The sequence below is a fragment of the Chelon labrosus genome, assembly GCF_963514085.1.
Source record: "Chelon labrosus genome assembly, chromosome: 9".
NCBI lineage: Eukaryota > Metazoa > Chordata > Actinopteri > Mugiliformes > Mugilidae > Chelon > Chelon labrosus.
Window position 1 is genome coordinate 15,687,480 of NC_140359.1, and position 15,826 is coordinate 15,703,305.

At 42.9% G+C, this 15,826-nt stretch overlaps 1 protein-coding gene across 2 annotated transcripts in view; it reads right to left on the minus strand.

Moving 5' to 3' along the window:
* wscd2 (WSC domain containing 2) overlaps positions 1-15,826 on the minus strand; it is a 38,118-nt gene that overhangs the window by 7,082 nt on the left and 15,210 nt on the right. Inside the window, exons 2-8 of one of the 2 annotated variants that reach the window (XM_084551332.1) lie at positions 10,987-11,894; positions 6,894-7,008; positions 5,201-5,385; positions 3,120-3,241; positions 2,837-3,011; positions 1,093-1,257; positions 807-1,007 (exon numbers count right to left, since the gene is read on the minus strand). In XM_084551332.1, coding sequence (XP_084407458.1) covers positions 807-1,007; positions 1,093-1,257; positions 2,837-3,011; positions 3,120-3,241; positions 5,201-5,385; positions 6,894-7,008; positions 10,987-11,377 — 1,354 coding nt within the window. In that variant the 5' untranslated portion in view covers positions 11,378-11,894. Of the gene's footprint in view, positions 1-806; positions 1,008-1,092; positions 1,258-2,836; positions 3,242-5,200; positions 5,386-6,893; positions 7,009-10,986; positions 11,895-15,826 lie in introns of both variants that reach the window. The other variant, XM_084551331.1, reaches the window with a different exon arrangement.

A 15,826-nucleotide genomic window follows, 5' to 3' on the forward strand; every position in this document is an offset into this window, starting at 1 on the left:
GAAAGCCCCTACAATGCTTGTGGCAGTGTGAGCATCTAAGCTGGACCACGGAGCAGAGGAGGAAGGTGGCAAGGTCTAATGAATGTTTTACATCATATGTTATGGCCAGGCACGTATCAAAGTAACATTCAGATAAATACCTAGACCCAGGTTTCCCAGAAGAACATTATGTGGTAATGAGATCATTATCACTTTCACTTCTGCAACAGTCAGCAATATGGGGACTTCCTTGAGGGTGCAAAGAGTACCAACTTTTGCTATCTGCAGTGCAACTGGGAAGAATATTTATAATTAATGTATGCATTTTCTCGGCATACATTTCACTACATTTTTTTATCCATATAATTATGCACGTCCCAGCTGAGTCTGAGTAACACTGGTGACATAAATCATGGCCTGACTCATGAGACTGACTAACGCTGAGGGTGGATGGTTCAGTGTTTCGTTTCTCCAAATGGGCACTTGGCTCATGTTCAATATCATGGGAACACATCAAAAACCTTGTGCTCAGCCACAATGGTTTTGGTCAACACCACTTGAACAACCCTGGATCTGTTATTCATTTCCTCTGTTGCCTTACCACTCTATGTCGCTTTGGATCAGTTCCTTTGAGTCTTTTATTTACTAAATATAGTAAATAAAAGACTTTTTGCTACTTTCAGCATCCCTCTATCCAGCGGTATATCAAATTGGCGATTTAATTCAATGAAGGATTTAATTTTTGTTTACATTACTATGACGGATGAATTGTTACGTAATGTAAAACACAATATTTACCATCTGGAACAAAGGTTTCAGCAGCTTACCTTTCCCTTTCCAGTGGGCCTGGGAGGCAAAGCCAATATGTCCACCATATTTGCGGTTAAACTCTGCCATGAGGGCTTTGTAGGGGTTTCGTATCATGAGGATGCTGGAATCGAAGGCTTCAATCTCCTTCCTGCCGCTCTCATGCGTCTTAATGCAGACCGTCCTCCCGCTCCGCCAGTGGTCACGTTCACCTTTAAAGCCTGTGAAACAACGACGCATGAATTTCTTGAATCGACAGAGGTGTGTTTATGAATGTAGGCCGAGCGGGCCGTCTCAGAGGCCCACCTTTATTGTAGAGGGAGCCATCAAAGTAATAGCTGCCGGTGTAGAAGCCTGTGGCGAGCTCTATTAGGTGGCGAGCCCAGGTGTTGCCTGCTCCAGGGAAACTGGCGAGGGCCACCAGCTGCTTAGCACGAGCGGGGAGGAAGTGCCGGTCCATGCAGCGGTTGTCTGACAGACACACACAAAGACCAAAAAGCTGAATTATTGATTTGCTGTAGGTAGACTCACTGAAACGGCAACAACCTGAAACACGATCTGTGACAGATATTTCATGACTGTGCGAAAATATTTGTTAAGCAACACAATAAAGTTTCAAACAGGCTCTGAAGGTCACTCACTTCCTGCTTATTAACACAGTTTTGTAACAAGAAGGACAAGGACGGGCAAAGACGTACGGTGTTGCAAGGGTATCACATCATCATTAGCAAAAGAGGAAAGGTTAGGGTGGGGTTATTTTTTGTTGTGTGAGGGATCTCCACTTTTTTGTAACATGTTGGCTAATGATGGCCACTTACTGACGTCAAAGTGCTGCATTTTGTTTTGTTTTTTGTTTGTTCCTCTTCACACCATTAAACCTCTTGTGGTGTATTTTGCTGATCCAAGCCCCCACTGTCTGCTGCACTGACGAAATGCTACCCACAACAAAGTGTCATCTGGAAACAGACTAATAATAAAACAGACCACTAAAACTGGAGCCCTGAGCTCTAATATTGATGCTGGAATAATAAAAACAAATCATATCAATTCAGTGCAAATTTTCAGTTTCAGTGTCAGAACTCTAACAGAAGTGATTTGGACCATTAGTAGGCGGCCTCTTGGCGGCTTTATCCATCCTTTTAATCCATTATCAACCTTTCCCCACTTAAATTAAAGGATTGTCTTATCTTATCTTATCATGCATCTCCTAGTATCATGTACTCTAGTTTGTATCTTGTGTCTTTTGTTTAAGGTTTCTTCCTGTTAACAGGGAGGTTTTTCTTGTTACTTTCTTAACCCTTTGTGCTCACTTTGTGGTTTTCAGTCTCTGGTTCCCGTAAAGCGTCTTGAGACAATTTGAATTGTCTTTTACACTATTTAAACTGAACGGAATCTTTCACTGTCTCTTTTTGTCTTGTGAATTGCGATGTGGCCTTTCTGTTTCTGAAGCCTATTAGTGTTTGGATCTTCATGCCTACGAAGTACTGTGTGCACTGTGTTTGCACATTGAAGAGCATGTTTGGCCAGCTAAGGAGACATAAAGGTTTCTTTAACCTGCAAATTATTTTCCAGTCACCTCACTTTTGGATGTGCAACTGTGATTTTTTTGTAATATAGAACAAACTCACCTATTTCTTTCACTTTTCATTATTCTCTTTCCTGAAAGATGATATTTTTACTCCTCATATAGGGATGTCCACCTAAATCTTACTTTTATTTCTCAGTGACCTTTGAAGTCGATGTGAGCTCAGAAGTGACTGAATTTAGATGTAAAATGTCCAGTTATTTTTGAAACTCTGTATTTGGGTACCATTTGTTCAGTTGGCTACAGCTCACACAGTTCTCCAAATCTTCGCATAAATTATTGCATTTTGATTTTGCACCTATTATGTTATTTCAAGTTGAATGTGCTACATACAGAGTCTGTAGCATCAGAGTGTGTACTCTACCTATAACATACTTTCTGCAACACTCAGTTGTTCCTGTACACAGGTTGTGGCTAACACTTAAGCTTCCACACACGCTGAAGCCAGCAGACACCAGACATTACCTTGAACTTGTGTCTGGTACACCACAAAGAACTTGTCATTTCCACAGCTTTCAAACTCCTCCCCGTGGCAGCGGTGGAGACACATGCTCTCGTCTTCCAGCTCATGCAGGGAGAAGAGTGAAGTCGGGAAGCCACAGTAACAACGATCTCCAGCCAGGACGGCCAGCGATTTCTCCTGAAAGACAGCAACCGTCACGCACCGAAAGACACACGGGGTACACAAATGCACACGGCACGGACGAGCACACACACACACATACACACACACAGACCACCCACTCACCCTCTCCGTGCACATGTCCACGCACTTGTCCACAGACATGTTTTGGATGACTGTGCTGAAAGGAAGAGCCAGTGTGACATTGTCTGGCCTGTGGAAACACCCTTTGAAAATTGCACTGCCATCTGAAACAGACAAAAATAAGAATGTTAAAAAGAAAAAAACACCACTATGTACTTCAGCTTTCTGGTTACTGAGCACAGCTTCCATCAGATTGACCTCCAACCACTGACCCCTGATGAAGCGCTCCCACTGGGACTCTCCTCCCAGTCTACTCCCTGACCTGCCAGCAGACTGAACCAATAGCAGCACTCTTTCCCTGCAGTGTGATGATGACCTTAAACCTCAGGCCCTCTCTCTGGGTTGATGGATGGATGTGCCATACAGTAAATCACACCAGCAGTTGTTAGTTTATCCTTAAGGCAACGTTTCCTGCTTTGATTTTACTATTCCACTTCTGATTTCCTATTAAAACATGATTAAGAGGGTGGCACAGTGGCGTGGTGATTAGCACCGATGCTTCACAGCAAGAAGGTTCTGGGTTTGCATGTTCTCCCTGTGTCTGCGTGGGTTCTCTCCGGGTACTCCGGCTTCCTCCCACCGTCCAAAGACATGCTCATTACGTTAACTGGTGATTCTAAATTGGCCATGCATGTGAGTGTGAATGGTTGTCTGTCTCTCTGTGTTAGCCCTGAGATAGACTGGAGACCAGGGTGTACCCCGCCTCTCGCCCGATTACAGCAGGGATAGGCTCTAGCACCGCCGCGACCTCTCACAGGACAAACGGTGAATGAATTAATGAACGACATGATTAAGAAACGTTTCAGGCTGTCAATAGTTCACAAGTGATGATATACAACACCTAGGAAACTGTACGTGTTGTCAATAGATAGTGAGGAATAAAGAGAGTGAAGGAAGGGAGGAAACTAACACTTGAATAAACGCTGAATAAAATATGCAGGTGGAGCTCTGTTGTATTCCTTGCTATTATAGCTACATTTAACCATGATGGTTAAGCTCATCTTTGCTTTCCTTTACTGGCAGTAATAACTGTTAGGCCTTCAACACAGGAAACACCCCTTTTAGCAAATTAGCTCCGGACATCTGCAAGTCTAATGTTTTATTTATCTGTGACCTTTTCCTCTGACTAAAAAAAAATTGCATTTTTAATGTCATGTTCTCTCTGTTCTCCCGCGGCGTGTCTGCAGCGCGCCCTCGCACATGTTTAGTTTTATCCTCACGGACAAAGCACTAAAACGTACTAAAGAGGGTCTCGGTAAGCAAATAACAGGCCACTGATGCATCTGTGCACATGTGAGCATTGCAGCTTGTGTGTGGCAAAAACCCACAAAACAGCCGCCTCAACACATTTCCTCTTCGCCGCTCACAAGACTGACATTAGGGTTAGAGGTGAGAATGCAAACATGAATAGCTTGCACAGCAGTTCGGCAGAAGGCGAACACAGGGGAAAAAGCAGAAATGAAAATAACAATAAACAGCAGTGAACTAGGAGAGAGAACTATTGGACTGTAGATGGATCATGAATAGATTTAGTTGTGTAAATATGCACCATGGATGGTCATACTAAGTATCAGGCAGATGAAAGAAGACAGTAAAAAAGACAAAAAGAAAAAAAAAAAGGTGTAAAATGTCTTCTCATGTTGAAGCTGGGAGTTAAAAAATCACCACAAAAGGGAACAAAAAAGGCTTGAACTACAGTTCTATACAATCTAGCTTAGTGCACATATTTCACGTAAGGACACAGCGTCCCATTTTTCATTTCCGATAACACCTCTGTTTTCAAATATTTCAGTTTTCTTTTGTCAGGCAGCGAGCATTTAGGATGCAGACCATAGCTGTCTGGGCTACGTAGGTAGAACAGCTCACCAGGGAAAGAGAGAAGCCTGCTCCCAGATATGGCAATAACCCATAATAAAACTAATTTTGCATTTATGGACTAGTTATACAACATACTAATGATACTGATTTTATCTAAAGTGAGGTTATTGAAAGAAATGAGTTTACACGGTAGCCCCGTGAGGAGCAACACATGTTCTTTCTTTTGAAGTCAGCGTCAGACTCACAGCGCCGCGCTGACTCGTGGCTCAGCTCCAGCCTATAGATGGACAGCCTGTTGGCTCCTCCACACAGGTTGCTCTTCTCGCCTTTGCACTCCATGTTGCATTCGCTCTCTGAAGCGTTGGGCGCCTGGATCTTGTGGCCACAGTAGCACTCAGCTCCAAACTCCAGGCCCGCGTACATATACCCCCTGGGGGAAAGAGAGAGGTTCAGGGAAGTTAAAATGATTGTTCCGAGCCTTCATTATGTGTCTTAATCCCTCTAAGGCCAATACAGTTCATCCTTCTGAGCAACTGGGTGAGATGCAATCGATAAATGGAAACAAATGACACACAAAGGACGCAGAGGAAACATTCCTCTAAAATGACATTTCTTTCTCTCAGGTGAATGAAAATGAGTGAGGCTGTACACGCTGCAGGCCTCTAAGACAAAGCCAATTAAACAAGAGTGTGGTATGTTTGAAATTGAACTCAGCTCACAGGGCCTCTCTCCCCCCTCTGTTGCTTCACAGAGAATTTGACTCCCAAGAGGCCTTTCAGATGCAATTAGACGTCTAACACAGCCCTCACACAGGACAAATCCCCCGGGCTGTCAATCAAACCCAGACCTCTGCACGCCGCTATGTGTTGCCCCTCGTTTGTTTGTCTGTTTTTATTAACCCGCTGCTGTGGGAGAGGAAGCTGCAAGAGGAGGAGAGGGAACTGAAAACAAGCATCCCTCTCTCTCCGCTCCCATTCACCGCTCCGTGAATCAGTGGTGGGTGTAATTCAATGCATTCGATAGAGCCGTTCCTGGTATTCCTCGGGGAGGGAAAAACGAGGTGAGAAGAAGATGGTGAGGTAGCGTGGAGAGGGCGACTGGATGTGAGGAGGCAAACGGAGGAGAGACAACAGCTTAGAAAACTGGAGCACGTACAGTTTTTTTGTGCCGTTCACTAGAACGCCCGATGCTTTTAAACCGCATCCATGTGCATTAAAATTAGCTAAAGTGTTTGTCAGAAACAGGCCCTCCAATTTAGTCAGAAAAAAAAATGCATGAGAGTGTGTTATACAACCAAATGTATGCAGACTGCTATTCAGAGTGAACAGACAGGAAGTTGTCGTGTTAAAGGTCTAACAGCTCTATTTGCTGCAGGCGCCAGTAACAGGTTAAATGGGGCTGCGGTTAAATGGGGTTCAGGCAGGGACAGGCCTCTCAAGCTCTTCCACAGAAAACTCTAAAACCTGTTTATTAATGGGCCATGATCAGGTTTTATTAGGAACAAAAGAATTCCCACACGAAGCTGGAAATAATAAAGCCAGAAGCTTCATATCAAACAATCTTCATCAGCAAATGCATCAAAATTTCTATATTTTTTTTTTTCTTCAAGCATTTTCCATCAGCCTTTCTTAAATGCTGTTTCCTAGATGTCAAAAGCTGTGAGACCCGTGTGACGTGCGGAATAGAAATGTAATCTGATCAAATGCTCTTGCACGGCTACCAAACAGGCCTGTGATTCATGGTCTCGAACGCCACAAATGGGGATGTACCTTCTGACCACAGCCAGATTTTAAATCTCAACATTATCTCTTCTGCAGAATCACCACCACCACCACTTAATTTCTCAGCCTCGCAGCGAGCATGAAAAAAGAGAGAGGGGAGTGAAAAAAAGAGTGATAACTAATGGATGAGCTTTTTTGTTGTTTGCTGCTGTCATACCTTTCTGCACAGTTGTCCTGGCAACGGAATACAGTCATTTTTTTGTAGTCAAAAAAGGAAACTCCTCTCAGCGCTCTTTTCTGAGTATCGTCAATGTAGCAGCCAATGTACTTAGCTGGAAAAGAGAGAAAAAATATAACAAGTCAGTGACATATATGACACATTTATAGATATATTTATAGGTTTCTAACGTAAGATCGCACATTACCCACAACTGTGCCTTCTCACTACTTCTCGCCACACAGTGTTATCAACAGAGTACATGAGGCGGCCAAACTGGGGCAGGATCTTTATTTATTTATAAAGACACATCCCCTTCTAGTGGCCTGTAAATGTAGTGGCAGTCATCTCGCTGCATTTTTCACAAGTGTGCGGGGGCGGGGCTCCAGTGGACCTCTGCAGAGGCATGCAGTGACCCTTCAGCCGCTTCTTGCCTCTCGTTAAAACAATTTTCTTCAGTCTCACCGGGCTACACACACTCTCTCCCAACAAACCTCTCGCCATCTGTGCTGTGCCATTACCCCTCTGAGCCTCGGTTAATAGCTAAATGGGCAGAGCACAGAGCCCCCTGCATTACTTTAATTGTTATGATCTAAAGACCTGCATTTGGACAGCATGTGGTGTTCTGCAATGGGCTGTAATCTTCCTCCTAACTATTGTTGAGCTGGGAAATAATCTGCTTTTCATGGAGAGAGAGATGCTGATTTGAATAAAGCTGCGGCTCTTTTTAATGGCGTATTTCTGCTTAACGCTGACATGAACGCAAAGAATGGAAGTGCAATTCTTTTTGATATATAAAACATCTGTACCTGATAAATGTCAGCCATGTTTCAGCTCTATTCCTTTGCCAGCCTCCTCCTGTTTCCCCATCAGTACAGCATATGTCTGTGCTATTGCACCACACAGCTCAAATGTTTTCATGTGCAGCAGCCTGCACCTCACACTGCATTACTGCCTCTAGATTTAATTCAGGGGCACAGAGAATCGTTACGTTTGGATTAATAGGAGAGGAGAAAGACTCTCTTAACCTGAACATAACAGGTTCTGAAGATGGTTAAGATTACAGAGCACAAATGCTTTAAAGCTATTAATTAATCTATCATCCCGCTCAGCTGCAGTCCTGTGAGGTTTCACAAAAGGATGGGAGGAGGAGGAGGAGGAGGAGGAGGAGGAGGAGGAGGACTTAGCCACAACTGAGAAACCTACATTTGATCATCTTGAATGTACACAGTAATCATGGCTGTTTTCCTGCCCTTGAGTTTAGGGGGGGAAAAATAGCCCCACACTCTGCTGGTTAGAAAAACATTGTTCTTTTATATTCTACACTCTAATTCACAGCAGGGGACTCGGCTGTGACTCAGAGGTTTTGTAATAGAATAAATTATTTATTTTCTTTTCTGGCTCGACCTTCTTCATGCTCGCAGATGTTGAGGTCTTTCCCACAGAGGATTGTATTGAACATCAGGAGGCCATCCTCCACATTTTCTCAGAGCACAGACAGATCACTCACACACATAAGTATGTTTCACATTTGGATTTAGTCCGTTTGGGTTCTTCTCCTACGTGTGTAGCAGTACTGTGAGACCAGAGACCAGCTTTACTGTGGAGCCGTAATAAAACCCCCCATGGTATTTATGGCTATGTAATGTTTATTTTAAGATTTCATTGATAAATAAATTGAAACCAAACAGCACATTCTCATTTTCAGTAATCTCCAGCAGTATCTGGACCATATGTTTATTTCTGAAGAGAGTCGATGTTAGATGTTTCTAATTGGTTTAATATTGTACAAAAAAACGTGTGAGCACTCTATGTAACTATAATATATAGTTTTAATATATAACATATATATATATATATATATATATATATATATATATATATATATTCATTTTTTACTTCTCTACATATCACTGACCTATGTTCATTCATTCATTCATTCATCTTCTGTAACCGCTTGTCCTGTGAGGTCTCCAGTCTAGGGCTAACACAGAAAGACAGACAACCATTCACACTCAGATGCACACCTACGCCCAATTTAGAATCATATTCCATATTTTAGTAACCTCCCTCGACTTCTACCACATAAAACTCTGCTTACACGTTCATTTAAAATAAGAACGTTCTCCCATTTGTCTTCTCCTGTATTTTGAACAAACCCCTTTCACACTGTTTTATGTCTGCTTAAGTGAAAGACTGAAAGAGTCTCCCCCCCGCTGTTGAAATGTGCAAATATGAGATGAGCTGGGAAGTGGAACTGAGGCACTAATGTGAAGCACATGCCACAGAGAGAGGCAGGTTTCTTCACTTGTCCCTCTGGAGGTTTGCTGTGAGTGCAGATGCTGTGAAGCTGGAAGTTTCTGTTGGCAAATTTCACTGATATCTGTAGCCTCTTTGGATCCCCATTAAGGGGAGGAATGTTTTGAGTCTAAACACATTTCATTCCTGTTCATTCTGTACTTTTCACTCTATTATATATGTGTCATGTTATTTATTTAACCCTTTATGGAGCACATATTTCATTGGTATGTGGTTTTCACACATCAGCAAAGATCGAGGAAACATTGTCGGGATCCAATGTTGTCTGCCTGCACCTCAGGGTAACTAATTTCGTTCCACCTCATGTACCAACATGTGTGTAATGACAATAAAAACTCTTTGAATCCTTGAATCCTCTGCATGAAAGCTGAGCATTACTGCTTTATCAGGTACCACGAGGAAGTGGCCTAATGTTGTCTAATGTGATAATGTGTATGTTGACAAGTGCCTGAATCAGCACTTATGTTCTAATGGTCTAAATACATGTTTGTTTACCACTTAAGGTCAAGGAACCGTATGTGGTAAATTCATTAATCTTGCTTTTCTCCATGAAAATTAAAAATTAAAAACAAAGAACTTTCACAAAAGTAAAAAAGTCTTCTTATGCCCTGCAATAACACTCTAGGATTGAAATTTAGTATTTCAATGAGTGTCCTATAAAGGTTTAATATACCAGTAATAACAATCCATTGATAAAAATAATCTTAAATGCATTTTGTTGATCCTACTTCAATAACTGTACTTCAGCAAAGGATGAAATCCTTCATTCCCCACAGTTTAATATGATGTCTATGGTGTTTTGTTATGAAAATGGGAGTTGGATTGATCAGAGAGTGTTTTTCTTGAATCCAAACTTATCATTTATACAAAAAATGATTGGCAGGATGGGAAAAGCACAGAGGAGAAAAAGAGCACTGAGTCAGGAGTAAATTAGTCTTATGATCAGCTAATTTGACTGTTTCATTTAGTATGTAAGAGGCAGAATATTTGTGCTATTCAGCCTCAGAGATGGATAAAAACGTCTCGTCCTAAACCGGTGTTTTGAGAAAGCTTTGGGATGAGATAAGACGTCACATGCCGGCGAGGAGTTTACATGTAAACGGGGCTATGCTGTTCATAAAGAGAAAGATAAAACTGTAAATCCTGCCGTCCTGTAACCGTCTACATGCTACTATACTATACTATATCGGCCGTAGTGCTGCAGAACATGTGGCACACGCAGCACAAAGCGGAGCCACAGCTGAAGCACAGACGGTGAGATCCTTGAAGGATTTACGCTGAGAGAAGACAGAGGGCTTAATCATAATCATCATCTCACTTCCCCACATGACCAATTACAGCTAGGAATGTGGAGTCATTAAGATGCTTCAGTTTGTAATCAGAGATTTCGTTGGATCACATTCATATTAGCATGGAGTGGGACAAAAGCTGCCTGTTTGCTTGCCAGTGGATTTGCATCATGAATCAGCTTGTGTTGGAAAGTTTCACATTTGTGTAACTGGTGAATATTCTTATATCTGTTCTGATTATATCCCACACACTGAATATTCATGCATATTGCTGAATACTGCAAATACTTGTGGTAGCTTTACTTGTTATAAAGCCAGTAAACTTCAACCACTGAGGACAAAAAAAATGTCTTGTAGTTTGCCAATTTACTTTGAGGTGTGAGTAAAGACCAAACAAGGCTTTAATGGTCGCTTTGGAAAACTACCAAGCTGAAAAAAATTCCACTACAACAGTAGAGTAAAGCATGCAGCTATGGTTAACCCACCTCTTCCATCGTCCATGTCTTTGGCATTGCGTCCTTTAAGTGCACGGTTCCAGTTGCTGGTGTAGTCTCCCCCTTTGCCATGCGTCTCCTGGCCCTCCTTTCCAGTCCGTTTCATCCAAGGAGGACCATACCTCCGGCCGGACCTGCGCGTCTCCTTAAACACCCGACTCATGATGCCAAGCACCCGCGTGTCTGATGCTGAAGTCCGCCTGCCCATCTCTGAAACAACAACAGAGTCCCCGCCGCCCCGGGATCCGGGTCCATTGTCCCCTGCAAAGCCAGCGTGCAGGAAGACGAGGCTGCCGGCGGTCAGGTAGAGCAGGATGAGGGAGAAGAATCGCACGGGTTTCCTGCGAAAGTAGCGCTGTATCTTCAGCAGAGGCTTGGCCATGATGGCTCCCTCTGCCACTCAGACGCTCTCTCCCAGTGATGAAAACTCATAAAGCAGAGGAATCAACAGCAGCGCTCCCTGCTCCCACAACACAGCCCTGGAAAAAGTCAGTCAAAGCGTTTTAATCCTGCAAGTCCATCCAAACAAAAACTTGACTTTTCGATCATGTACGAATCTTCAGTCTCAGGAGGACGATTCTCTTGCGGCGGTGGTCTCTGCAGCTCACTGTGTCCACGTGAGAGTCTCTCTGCGACCCCGCTGACAGTCCAGCCCTGACAGCTGGCTCCGGGGCCAAGGCATGAAAGGTGAGTGGCTCAGAGTGAAAGATGATCGCCCAACACTGCTTTCCCTCCGGTTATCAGCCCACAGAGATGCCACACCAGCACCGCAGTGGCACTTTCTCCCACGCTTTGCAGAAGTAAGAGGGTTTTATTTACCAGCTGAACTGAGATCCTTTCGGCTTTGTGCAGCCGGCTATTCACTGAGACAATCTGAGAGAGAGGGCGTGACTCACCATCTGCAGCAAAGACACACACAGAGAGAAGGAAGGATAAGCACACACCTGAGTGAGTGAGCTTTTCACAAAAGGAGAAATAAAAGGGAAACAGATCTCAAACTTAACAAACTTGAAAAACATCCGGGATACATCACAGAAGCTGCGAATGTGATTATACTGTTGTTTCATGGCATTCATCTTTCTTATGACTAGCAAGTGAAACTGTCAGACTCACCAACAGAAATACATTACGGAAGAAAGACAAGCACAGGAAATCAATTAACAGGATTAAAAGCAATAAAGCACAACTCTCATATAGACTCTGTAAAGCACAGAGCTCTGTATTATCTTTTATAAGTGAAGCCTAAAGGGAAATAAAGCCCTGTAGCATTTTCACAGAGGTCTTTGAGATTTAATGTGTTTGGGAGTTGGAGGAAATTAAAAACATGATTCTTCATGATCTAAGGCGACAGAATAAAGAGAAAACGGGCGTTCAAAGAGGTCAACACGCTCATCCATTTAATCTAACGCATAATAGATGTCTTTGTCTTGTCATAATTCTGTTTTTTGGATTTACTGATTACTGCATTACTTGGGACGGCCGATTACCGACTTCCCAGATTCTCTGCAGCCTCCCTCAAAGGAGTCTCTGTTCTGGGACATACGGCGAGGCTACAATTGGAAGGTGTAACGCAACACTCCTCAAGGTCAGGGAATTTTCTAGAGCATTCGAGGGGATACTCGCCCTTGCAGCTTTCTGTCTGCCCCGGGACAAATCTGCAGAACACTTGTCACCTGAAACCTCAATGGATCCGCAGAACTCCTTCGCCTGTCCGAGCCTATACTTTTCCCCCCCGGCTGTCTGAGAAGAGTCTGGGACCCTCAAGGAGAAATGGATCAGATTCTGCTCATGTGCATCCGGACACAAAGACAATACTCATCCTGTCTTACTTATTCTGTCCAGTCACTTATAAATAGCTGCAAGGATGGATATCTTTACCCTTGTCTTTGTCTGCCTCTTAATTATTCAGTGTTTTGTTCATTTTACATTGGACCTCTTTCCCAAGTTCAAGTTATGAATGATGAGTGATGCAGTCAAGTTAATAAAAAACATAGGAAATCGTATTAGTGAGATTCAACATGAGGACACTGAGGACATAAACAAGAGCGCTTCACATTCTCAAAGTAAGGAGGAAAATAATGTCTTAGATATAATCTGTTTTGGTGTCTAGTGTTATGTTAAAAACATTTAGCAGCACGCGCAAATAACTTGGCAGCGGTTTGAAGGAACAATTTGACATTTGTGAATATAAACATATGGCAAATATAAAGTCAAGGCCTGTACATTTAGCATACCACGAACAAAATACAGGGAAACCAATTTTTAAAAAGTTGGCTTACTATCATATTATACATCGATCAGCCACAACATTAAAACTACTGATAGGAGAATTGAATAACACTGACCATCGTGCAACAATTCAATTCTGCTGGGAAACTTTTGGACCTGACATGTACCACCCACCTAGACCAGACCAGGCACCCCCACCCCATAGCAATTACACTCCTTTATGGCAGCAGCCATCCCCAGCAGGATGCAGCCTGACACAGGCACACACACAAAAACAGTTTAACTCAAAAAAAATAATGGTAACAGCACAAGGTGTTGACCTGGCCTCCAAATTCTCTTAATCCCAAACTGATCAAGTATCTGTGGGATGCACTGGAACAAGCCTGATCCACAGAGGCCCGTCCCCTCAACCCATAGGACCCAAAGGCCCCCACTAACAACACTCTGTTGCCAGACACCACAGGACACCCTCAGAAGTTCCCATGTCCATTCTCTGATGAGTCACAACTGTTTTGGAGGCACAAGGGAGACCTACACTATATTAGGAAGGCGGTCATAATGTTATGCTTCGTGTATCTCATTGTCGCAAACAGAAATTTAAAAATTCTGTCCTAACACTAAGCTAAGCTAATCAGCTGTTGGCTGTAGCTTCATATTTCGTGCACAGAGGCATCTTCTCATTTAACAACCGAGTAAATATTTCCCAAACTGCTCCTTCAACCACTCGTGTCTGAAATGTTAATAAATTTCTGTGATCTTTTCATTCCCACGAACAGCCTCAGGTCCACATGAACGCAGTTACACAGTATGATAATCCCTTCATTTCTCAACAGCTGTATAAACAACACTGAAAAGTGACTCCTACACTCTAACCATGACGATCCTTCAGTCCTGCCAGCGTTTTTGCTTCCTATCATTGGAAAAAAGATTGGACAGATGTGGTGAATCTTAAACAAACAAGTCTCCTAAACATGAGTGGGGTTATACAGGGTTAAATAGAAAAATAAAACTGCTTGTTTCAACATGCTTCCCATTCCTCATACGGCACTGTAGAGAAAAACAGTATCCTGAAAATGTGCAGTGTTCCTCATTGGAATTAAGGTCTTAAGGGGTCACGAGCAAAGGTGCACAGAGGAGTATTGTTTTAGGGCTGTGAGTGCAAACGGCATACTCTGGTCGCTAGAGCTAAAAAGCAGTGACGTGGTTCTGCTGTGAAAACACAGCGAGCACGTTTATGAGAGTGAGCAGATGGAGAAAATTACATAAAGATACATGTGACACCTTATCGTTCTGCCTCACATGAATGCAACGGGGACACATGCAGGTTAATTACTGGTGTAAATATTTAATGTTCCCCACGGTTGTGAAGATGAAATTGAACTCTTCTTGTGACTAATTTGCAGGTTCTAATGACAGTAACACAAGTGTGGATGGACGCTTGTTGCAACTGGATCCTTAGTAGTGTATGACGTAAAAAGGAACTAGCCGCATTAGAGTGATGCTGGCTGCCCTGTGACACTGTACTTATAGGCTGATACTGTATATAGCAAGTACAGTGTTTACCTTGCTCACCAGATTAGCATAGTGTGTTAAGCTGCCTTTCCTCGCAGTACTAATCAAGCTGAGGCTCATACGAGTGTAAATAATGTAGAAGGTATTTATTATTAAACCAAACTGAAGGTTTGACCTGATAATCTGGGATCACCAAAGCGGTAACGATCTATCTTGACGGGAACATGCCCTGAAACAAAATTCAATCAACATTTAATTAACAGTCCGATATGTCAAGAGGAAAAGTCAAAGTGTCATTATTTGGAGTAACTGTCCCTGCAAAATGTAATCGCAGTCCAGATATTTACTTTCAGTCAGTGGAGAGTGACCAACCAACACTAGTAAAGCAAAATTACTAAGTACTGTTGCTAAAATCACCCATGTAAGATCCCCAGACATATGTTTGTTGTCCTAGGAGCAAACACAGGTCATGGTAGAAACAAAAATCAAGTGTAAAACATACCGACAGATGCAAAGGAACTGCAACAGACAAAACATAGGAGGCGCTGTAGAGGTGTTTATGACATATCACGGATAGCACTGAAGCGGAGTGGACACGAACTCACTGACTGACCATTAATTCACATTCATATTAAATGAGCCGGCAAATATTTAATCGGAGCGGATTTAGGAGAGGAAACGTCAAAATTAATCTGCGCTGAGGAGGCAGGCGGCCAGCTCTGATTGTGCTGCAGGCAAATGGCTGCACAAGAGTCAATGCATAAATATTCTTCATCCTTGTCCTGGGACTCATTGACCAGGGAGGGGGTTGAGCAAGGCCGACCTGCGGTGAACTCTCTGCCAGCATGGACGGGCGGTGGGTTCAGACAGGGAGCTTCTTTAACCTTGAACATGACTATGCTATGACTGACATGATACCGGCAGTAACAGGCTTCTAGCAGTTTGATTATGTAATATTTTCTTCTGTCTTGAAGGCAAGATACGACCAAGAAACAGATGAACTGTTAAAATGGAAATGAACACATGTTTCTGGTTCGTTTTTATCTCCAATCAAAACTGGATTTGATCTCTGAAGGGCCTGGACTCGTAG